This window comes from Pempheris klunzingeri, chromosome 21, assembly GCF_042242105.1.
Source record: "Pempheris klunzingeri isolate RE-2024b chromosome 21, fPemKlu1.hap1, whole genome shotgun sequence".
Classification (NCBI taxonomy): domain Eukaryota; kingdom Metazoa; phylum Chordata; class Actinopteri; order Acropomatiformes; family Pempheridae; genus Pempheris; species Pempheris klunzingeri.
Genome location: NC_092032.1, coordinates 14966517 through 14976370, shown reverse-complemented (window position 1 = coordinate 14976370; position 9854 = coordinate 14966517). Strand labels below are relative to the sequence as shown.

Genomic DNA, 9854 nt, shown 5'->3' with positions numbered 1-9854 from the left:
CTGTTAGGTGATTTAGAAAGTCAAACATGTCCTAAAATAGAAAATAATGTGCTTAAAATGAGCCTGCATTGTAACAAAAGAAAGCTCTGTGCAGTGTCTGACATGTCAATTAATGTGAAATAATAAATACAAGAAAGGATGAGTCTATTTGCAAAAAAATTTATTTTTCAAAAGTGCAAAAAGTATAAAAAACACCTTCAGTATATACATAAACATTAAAATAGTGACTGTACAATATTTATTATCACATATTGAATTCATATCCCTGCGAGGGAGGACGACAAAAGTTAAAACCAGTGTTCGTGTTAAAATATTCTATGGCTTTTCTGAGACAGATACAGTACAACAGTCTTCTCCAAAGCTTCATTTTAAAATCTCATGGGCCTTCTGTGCTTGTAAAAAAAAAAAAAAAAAGAAAAGAAAAACTTTTTTGTTCAAATTTAGCAACAGAGATTTGAGGTCAGATCATGTGTCCTTGCAGCAGGGTAACGAGCCGGGCAGGAGGTTAGGAGTTGTTGTAGCTACAGTAATACACAGCTGTGCTGGCGTCTGACAGCACCGATGATATGAGGCTTTCGGGTCCTTGCATGCCAGCCTCATGTGGCCCGTACGGCAAGCCTGTCATGTCCACACGCGCCGAAGAGGAACTCAAATACTGCTCGAACTCGCTGCGGTCCACCTCGGCCAGCAGCTCAGAGTGGTGCATCTGCTCCACGCTGTCTGCTGAGTGAGGGTGGGAGTCAGGAGGGGGGGAGAGCTGTCCTGCCCCACCGGGATGCCGCTTGGGGTGGCTGGGGCTGCAGTGCTGGGTGTAATACATGGCCAGAGGGTTGGGGCATCCCATGTAGGAAGGGGGAAGGGCGGCAGACTGGGGGGGCTGCTCTGGAGCAGAGGCAGCGTGTCGGTGCAGGATGGCGTTGCTGTGGTGGTTGGAGAGGGTGTCCTGGGGCTGGTACTCTGCCGCCTGGGAGTGGTACGCATATGCAGGCATCATGTGGCAGTCCTCTTGTGAATGTGGAGGGAAGAACATGGAGTCTGACTCTACAGCGTCCAGAGGAGAGGTGTCAGGCGTTGGGAGGCTGTAGGTTTCATAAGAGGGGCCCCCGAGAGCCTGAGCATCTCTGTAGTGGCTGAGCGGCTGGGGAGGAAGCTGGAAGCCATGCTCGTGGTAGCCCAGGCCCAGACTCTCCACGCACACTCTGCCGTCCCCGGACATGTTCGGGGCCTGGTGATCGGACACGCCATGAACTAGAAAGCCGGAGTCCAGCCTCTTAATCCTCTTCACCTGCTTCCGCCGCCGGGGCCGGTACTTGTAGTTGGGGTGATCCTGCATGTGCTGAACCCGCAGCCGCTCGGCCTCCTCCACAAAGGGCTGCTTTTCTGTGACAGGAAGGGCTTTCCACGATTTCCCTGCAGGTCAAGAGGAGAGCGCACATCAGTGATATGTCAGCACATACTGTAAGCGGCCTGGTGATGCACACAAAAATAGCTTGTTGCCATTTTAGGGGGCAGGGACAGGTTTTGGAGGTTGCATGTGCAGCTTAACTCAGTACACAGTAACTTTTAATAACAGAGTAACATCGCCTGCTGCCTGAACTCTCACTGCACTGATTGAGAAATAACCATTCATGTGTTTCTGAGCAGAATAGAAACATTAAACTAAAAGAAGAACATAGAATTCAACAGTAATGAGGAAAATGATAACGTGTGAATCACTCTATGATAACCTGTACAGATCAGCAAGCAGCTGAACAACATGAGCTCGATTAGATGAAGTATAAAAATCACCTACCCAACATTTTGCTCAGCTCCGCGTTGTGCAGGTCCGGGTTTTGCTGCGCCAGTCTCTTACGCTCATCCTTCGCCCAGACCATAAACGCGTTCATGGGCCGTCGGATCCGCGGCTCGCTCTTCCCGCGATTCTGGCTGCCGGAGCTGGAGGCGCACGGCTCGTTTTTCACTTTGGTGTCCCCAAGAGGACTGAGAGGGTCGGCCCACTGGCAGTGTCCCATTCCAGGCATCATGACTGACATCGCACACCTTGCCTGGGTCTGATCGTCGCTGGCGTAACCCGCATCGGGACTGCTCATCTCTGTCCAGCTGGGAGATTTGGAGAGCCACCGGACAGCCCGCAGAGGCGACTACTGAGAACAGCCTACAGACAGATGAAAAGGACTTTACACGGCTGGTTTTCACGCTGGAATGGAAAAATAATTAGTCACATCCATTTGCCACTTCAAGAAGTCGCCTGGGCTGAACGGTTCCGACTACTCAGCGCTGGATGGGAAGGTTGGTGCGCTATAAACTCACAGCCAGCCAATCACCATGTGGTGGGAGTGCCCACTACTGCAAAGGTGTAAAAAAGTTTCGAGTACCCCGCCTCCGACCCTTGTTTGAAGAGCAGAGACCCTCTGAGGAGAAACGCTGCGAGATTTAAGAGTGATGTAAAAGTGTAAATGATAAGAATTTATGCTCGTATGAACACAGTTTAGATTAAAATTAACTTCATAGCGAGAATAAACAGTAAAATATGAGACAAGGCTTTAGTGCAAGATTTAAAAATGGGCATGTTTTACTTTTGGAGCCAAAGAGGTGAAACTGATGCACTCTTTAATCCACAATAACGTTTATTTGGACAGCCCCGAGGTCCAGTTTTATTTCTCACCCTTGCATTAGACTGACACTAATGCTCAGACACCACTTGATGGTCGGTCTGTGTATTGGGCGCTTAACTGCGTTAAAATCGTGAATATCAGGTTTACGCGTGGAGTCAATGGCTCCATTATTCGCAACTTTTACGCACGATCGCCTCAATGGATGGACGACTGTATCTGATTGCAGCCTAATGAAGAAGCGCCGAACAAAAGGCGTTAATTGAGGACTTAAATGTCCTAAAGGTGGAATCAATAAGAGCGGAGGAAGCTTAAATAAACACCCGTCACACATGGTCTCTGACACAAAACCTGTAAAATGTTGTGATACTGGTGTTTCAGGCAAATGTCAAAACAGTTTCTCGAGTGGATTCACTGTCTTTACCAGACTAGACGTCGGTGTGGGACGATGAGCCAAACAATCACCTGATTAATTAACTTGAGGGCGTAAAACACTCAAGATGACTTTTTTTTCCAGTATCACATTTATGAAGGGAACACATGATGTGTGGAAAAAACGGAATATCTTTGTCATCACTTATTTTTACAGGAATGACATAATCCAGGGACACAGTGGGAATAAAGCCAAGTCTGTGATGACTAAAAATAAGACAGCTTGTTCAGAACAATCCCAACTATTATACCTCTTTCACCAACTTACATAAACTTTAAGGTGCATTTCACTCAAAACATCTGAACTATTATGTCTCAATCAAATGTTTTACACTTCATTAGATGCTCATTCACTTCATTGTGTGCTTTATAATCCACGTCTTAAGTTGATAAAAGTTTAAATAAAGCCAATTCACTGTACAAAGAAAATGTTTTATCCAAAAATAACATGTACTATTACTGTGAGTTTGAGGTGAAATGTTCAGACTGCTTCAGCGGGCAGCAATCATACATCATGGAGTATGTGTAGATGACGTCAGCCGGTGGTCAAATATAAACTCTATTAACTCTGTGGCACACGTGCAAGCTACAGAAATGTGTGAGAATGTGTTTCCTTGTTTTTGGAGCAGCTGTACCAGACCAGGATGGAGATACATGGGGGGAAAGGTTAAAGCAACCTGTTGCACCTCAAATACCCAGACTTGGAGTGTTTATGTAGCAGAAAATGAAGCCCCTGTTTGTGGCCAGAAATCCAAACATCACCCTCAGGCTGGAGGGTTTCTTATCAGAGCCAGCAGACCTCAACCTGTCAGCCCCGTCTTTTCTCCGACTGTTCCCATCTCGCTGTGGGTTACGGTCCCTCTGACACGTCAAAAGCGGCTGACAGAAATATGAGAGATGCTTATGCAACCTTTTGGTGCCCCGTGCAGACACCAGCGGGGACTCCAGAGCACGCTGGGTGACCCTCTAGGGGTTGGTGGGAGGGTGTTTTGGATGGAGGTCCAGCCAAGTGCTGCATGGGGACAGGATCTGGACTGTAATACTGTCATCGTCTATTTTACCGCTGATGACCTGATAAGGTTTTCCCCCTCCGATCCTAAGAGAGAGGAGAAAGAGAGACGCTGTTTGTGTGTGTTTGTGGTGCGTTTGCATGTGTGTCTCTGTGAGTGTGTGTGTTGCAATGGGCGTGGGTATGAGTGTGCCACGGCCACCTCTCTCTCTCTCTCTCTCTCTCTCTCTCTCCCTTGCACTGTGTGGGAGTGAAAATCCTGGCTTTTGATGGGAGAAGTCATAAAGTCTGGAGTCGTAGCCACATTTCCTCTACAAGGTGAGGTTCAGAGTCAACCCAAAGGAGAGGAGGGGCGGCGGCGGTGGTGTGGGGGACACAGGGAGGTGACACGCCTCATATCCACCCCCCTCCTCCTCCTCTTCTCTCCATTCCTCCCCCTGTCCCTGCACCAAGTCCCCCACCCCGTGCCTGGGGAGTCTGGGGCTGGGTGGGGGCCAGGGCTCTCGACGCCAGCCTCTGGACTCTGCGCTCAGGGAGAGGTCACTTGGCTTGCTTACACAATGGCATTATCTCAGTTCCAGCCTCGGCTACTGCAGCGGTGAGCACTTCCTGTCCCTCTGCAAGCACTTCCTGTCCTTGGCGTAGCAGCACAAACTGTCCGCCTTCCAAGTGAGTTCTGAAACGCAGTTGAGCTGCTGGTCGCCAGTCTTGCTGTATAAATGTCTGTGGGTGGCTTTCTTGGGAATTGCACAATGTGTTTGCTGGCTCCTTTGTGCTGAGCTGCGAGGCAGTGGTGTTAGTTTAAATCACAGGGACGGAAGGTGTATATATGTTAGCACTCTGCGCTGATCCCCTGAGCTGTGAAGGCCTGAGCTGGACAAAGCCACAGAAGGCCAAAGTGTTCTGAGTTTAAACAATACTGCACTAATTAGCAGCAAAAGTTTGGGTATTCTGTCCAATTCTATAAATCTTACACCTCTTCACAACTGTTCATTAACGGAGTCGTCAATCAACAGATAATTTAATAGATAATCAGTCATTTAAGGTATTTATCATGAAAAATATCAAACATTTGCTTGTGCGAGTGTCTCATATGAGAAGATTTGTCCTTTTTTTACCTGTTTTAAATCGTTGTTAATTGAAGGTATGGGTCGTGGGCATCTCAAAACCAACATGTGAGCAGTTTCACAAATTTCTGACATTTAACAGTCTATATTGTTATTATATATATGTATATAAACCTTTCATCACACTGCTCTTCCTGTGGGAGGAAACACTATGTTCACATTTCATGGATTACGAGTGCTACAGTCTGAAACACTCCATGACTATAAAAATGTGATAGAAGTATGGATAGATTTGACTCTTTAATCCACTGTGCAACAAGCCGTAACATTGACATATTATCATCTCATGAAGTTGATTTAGCCAACATGTTAGCAAACGGTTGTTTATTTACACATCCAGCAGTTACAGAGCAACATTATCTTTCATTTGAAGCCGTGTTTCTGTCCACCTGGTGATTGTTTTGGTCTCTGTTTTACTCCTGAGTAAAATATGTGGCTCTGTGCTCACCAGCTAGCTGCTAACTGTGTCTGGGCAGGTAGTGTACAGTGTGCTCATCAGCCTCCTTCCAGTGGAGATAACACTTATGAGAGCAGTGAGACTGAATCAAAACTGAAAAGATGCGGGCCTGAAAGCCAAAACAGCAGGCTTAAAGATGCTAAAAAGCTCCTAGAGCTGAGGGGAAACTTGAGATGGGTGATAATTCTTTGTACATTTATCGCTGCAAGCAGCTCCTTTCACATTACACACAGTCATTTGATCCTTCATGTAAAAATATTGGATCAGTGGGGCTTTAAAAATCTGGGATCCCAACACTTTGAAATCTCTTTGACAGTTCAATAGTGTAATACATTCGTTAAAAGGGTTTAATGATCAGAAATAATGTATTTATTCCAGTTTAGATGGCTCACCAGCAAAAAGGAACTCTGTCTGAAACAGTTAATCCAAGACATTATTCATAAATTTCACTACAGTAAAAATAGTAATAGTTCTTTTGGCCAACGCACTGTTAAAGGTGGAAAATAAATTGGAAGCCCTACAGTTTTGGACTCAACTGGAAGAGTGTAGACATCTGTCTTTATCAGGGGTGAGATAGTGATTGTTTAGATTGTCTGATTAGACTATGACTTCCTCCAACACCTGCTCTGGAGAGCGGGAGGTGTTTCAGGGTGGGGGAAGGGGCTCATTAGGAGGAGAGAATGAGGAGGTTAAGGAGAGGAGCACAGAATAGGTGTGCAGCAGAGAAAGGAGAGAAATGTCGTGTCTGAGACTCTGTGAATAGAAATCACACCTTTTTTCATGGGACTGGAACACGTCAAGTTTCAACACTAATAACATCACTCAGGAATTTAAAATGAGTTTCTGTTCTACCGTCAGCTGTCAGTCAAACTCTGCAAAAGCCTGCTAAGGACCAGTAGTGGGAATATGTAAAGGAAAAGCGTATAGTTTGACTTTTTAAAATATCTTTTTAGTCTTCAGTAACCAGAAAATCACCCCATGATTAAGATTGCAGATATGAGAGATCAATCTCAGGTTAAGGTGGTTAAATTATGGATGTGAAAGTCTATGTCAGTTATGTTTTTTCCCAGGCCTGTCTTTGGTCATAGAAATTGGGGACTTGAAATTCTGGCAAGTTGCAGATACAAAAAAAGATAGAAACATGCTGCCTAAAGAGTTGCCTCTCACTCTCGTGCATCCACACACACAGATGTTTTAATGTGTTATTGGTGGTATAGTCTTCCCCCTCCCTCAGGGGATTGCTGGGAAAGTTTCCTTGCCCGGGAACACACACCCCGACCCAGCAGAAAGGGTAGCACTGGGATGTTGTCTGCCGCAGACAAGTGGGGACACAGAGGAAGCCGTCTCCACTCTTGTCTCATTGTTCTGGAGGCGTTAATCTGTCAGGGATCTGCTGGGAATCAGGTGGGAATCTACTCGACCCTGTCGTGTTTATTGGCCGATTCATTCCACTTTGAGCGATTTGGACATTTTGATTCCTTCACCCTGTACTGCTCTGCAGCGCCATCCTGCCCCCGCCTCATGAAGATGCTCTGATGACAAAACTATTTCTTGTTTGTCTCTCAGTTTGGAGATGAGCACATCCGCCTTATCTCCTCGTCTCACCCGCATTCTCTGTCTGTTTTACTAAACTGAAGCCGGGGTCCAAGACAAATCTTAAATATGCCTTTAGTCATACTAACATGAGGATGTTTGGAAACTTTTCACCACAAGTTGTGGTGACCTCAGGGTTTGCGCACTGCCAGGGGTCAGCCAACAATAAAACGGAAGCAACAAGTAAAATAATCAAAGTCTCTTTCCTGAGAACATCCATAGAGCTGTAGCTTCACTCAGGCGACGTAGAGGATGCATCAGTTCATAATTATAATGTCAAGTATATTGTAGTGGCATCAAACGTGGGAAGTCATGGCACTTGTGAACATATCATCTTGGAAAAAATGGTGTATACACATTTCTAAACAAGGTACATTTATATAATGGAAAATCATAATTTGAGGTTGCAATCTCATATATGGAGAACCGGTTGTAGGAAAAGTTATTATTTTGTCAACCAAGTTGCCTCCTGCCTTTCAAAAAAGTAGAGACGCACCTTTTAAAACATATACACATATTTTGTTAGTTTTGACCATCATCTCTGTCCACATTGTAATAACTGTTGAGTCTGACAAGAAACACCATTAGCGTAACCTAGCATAAGGACTGGACACTAAACATGGAAGGCAACGGCAAATCCTGTTAAGCCATTCATTGGTCAGGTTTAGACATGGGGGCCATTCATTGGTCAGGTTCAGACATGGGGGCCATTCATTGGTCAGGTTCAGACATGGCGGATGGACCTGTTTCTGCACTGAGGCAAGCTAGCTATTCCCACTTGTTTCCAGTCTTTATGCTAAGCTAAGCTAACTGTCTAAAGGATGTAGATTCACATTTGGCTTAAAGGCATGAGACGTAACTTAAAGACAGCAAATGATCATGTTCCCCAAAATGACTTTAACCAAGCAACTTATTTTATAACTTTATTTGACTACAGCACATTAAAACGTGTGCGTATAACTATAACAGGTACAATGAGGTCAGTCAGGGCTGTAAACTGAGAGGGAAGTTTACGATGGAAATCTAATTTAACTGTTCACCATCATTTTCTCTTAGCAAACCCAGGGATTTGTGGCTGGTGTGTACAGTGTTATTACAAAATAAAATAATAAAATGAATATAAAATCATTTAGAAATAAGATCCATGTTGTAATAAACCAGAATTATCCTTTATCTCCAGTGTACACTTACACTAAGCCACCAACGCACTTGCTCTCAGTTGGACTTTCGTTCATTTGTAGCTGTTCCCTCTTCTTTATAGCAACACCACAGGGGAAAAATCTATTAATAGAATGTCTTGATTGACTGATGAATCACCATTAGTAAGCGGGGAAAGGGAAAACCCAGGTTTCCTCAGTGAAACGAACAGGGAGGTCAGCCACAAGGGAGAGCAGGCGCTTTCATCTCTTCACTTTTACTGACCCGACCCTAATCCTCCCCACCGGTGACCAGCGCATTGTCCTGACGGAGGCTAATCGAGGCCCATGTTTATCATTTTTATGACTTTATCCATGGAGGCAGAGGTACGGTGGGCTTCCTGTTCTCCAGGTTCCTTGACAGACCAGTCGCATTATTAGGGTCAACCTCAGCTCCCATCTCGCCACGGCATTGTTCCTACTGGTGCTATGACCATTCCCAAACTGATAAGACTTGTCTATTTTGGGTCGTTCTTTTCTTTTTGTCCTTGACACATAAGTTTGCGACAGAAATAACTTTTTTAGTTCTTTTAAAAGAGAACAAAACATGGACACGAATACTCACAAACATTTGAAAACATTAGAAAATTCACTGCAGCTATATAATAAACCACTTTTTTTTAACCATCAAAGGGATGAAGTTATATTCCTGAACAATAACTACCTCACTTATGTGCCAATAATACTTTTAACCAGCCAAACAGATTAACACCAAAGCCATTTTTTTCATTTCCAGCTCTTACTGAAGTCTTTGTGTGGCAAAGTAAGTGACTGCTTCATAAGTATTGGTGAGAAAACAAATGATACATTATGTCTAAGCGCCATAATTGTTTTCCTGACAGCCACCAGCCACATAAATACTGCTCTCCGCAAACTTGACCCAGCTTTGACCCCTCCGCCCAAAGAAGTCCCTCAATTCATCTAATCTGTTTTACAGCAACGCGATGATCCATGTTGAAGAGATTACACTTTCACTCCCAAGTAAGTGGAAATCAGAATAATATCCAGTCTTTAAAATCAGAGTTTGATGCCTTTCTGATGAAAGCTGATGAGTTAATTACTGATCAAACTGTCCAGACAAGGTTTTTGGAAACGAGGGGAGAGACAGTGAGGCCTTTGTATATGACAATCAGGGTGTGAATTGATTCCTCAGTGGCTCAAACACTCTGAATCCTTTCATGTGTGGCCTTTGCCTTGTTGAGGCGCTAAAGCGGCACAGCAGAACAAAACGCAGATACCCCCGAGGGTGCTAGCAGGACGCCACGTCGGCCCAGGGTGACCAATGTCGATCGATAACAGCGTGTGTGATCAGTGGCATCGCACCTAGCAAGAATCTGGATCAATAGAGGTAAGCAGGGGGAGCTGCAGAGACAGAAGATAAGAGGAGAGATCACAGCTTCTAGACCCTGAGCTGCGGCAGAAAAACAA

General features: G+C 44.9%; 1 protein-coding gene across 1 annotated transcript; it reads right to left on the bottom strand.

Annotated features, from left to right (window-relative positions):
• Positions 1 to 201: 201 nt before the first annotated feature.
• sox17 (SRY-box transcription factor 17) lies at positions 202 to 2253 on the bottom strand. The gene is made up of 2 exons (XM_070852870.1): positions 1793 to 2253; positions 202 to 1410 (listed from the first exon to the last, which is right to left on the bottom strand). The coding sequence occupies exons 1-2, from the start codon at positions 2088 to 2090 to the stop codon at positions 506 to 508; spliced, it is 1203 nt and encodes a 400-aa protein (XP_070708971.1). The 5' UTR covers positions 2091 to 2253; the 3' UTR covers positions 202 to 505.
• Between the last annotated feature and the right edge of the window lie 7601 nt (positions 2254 to 9854).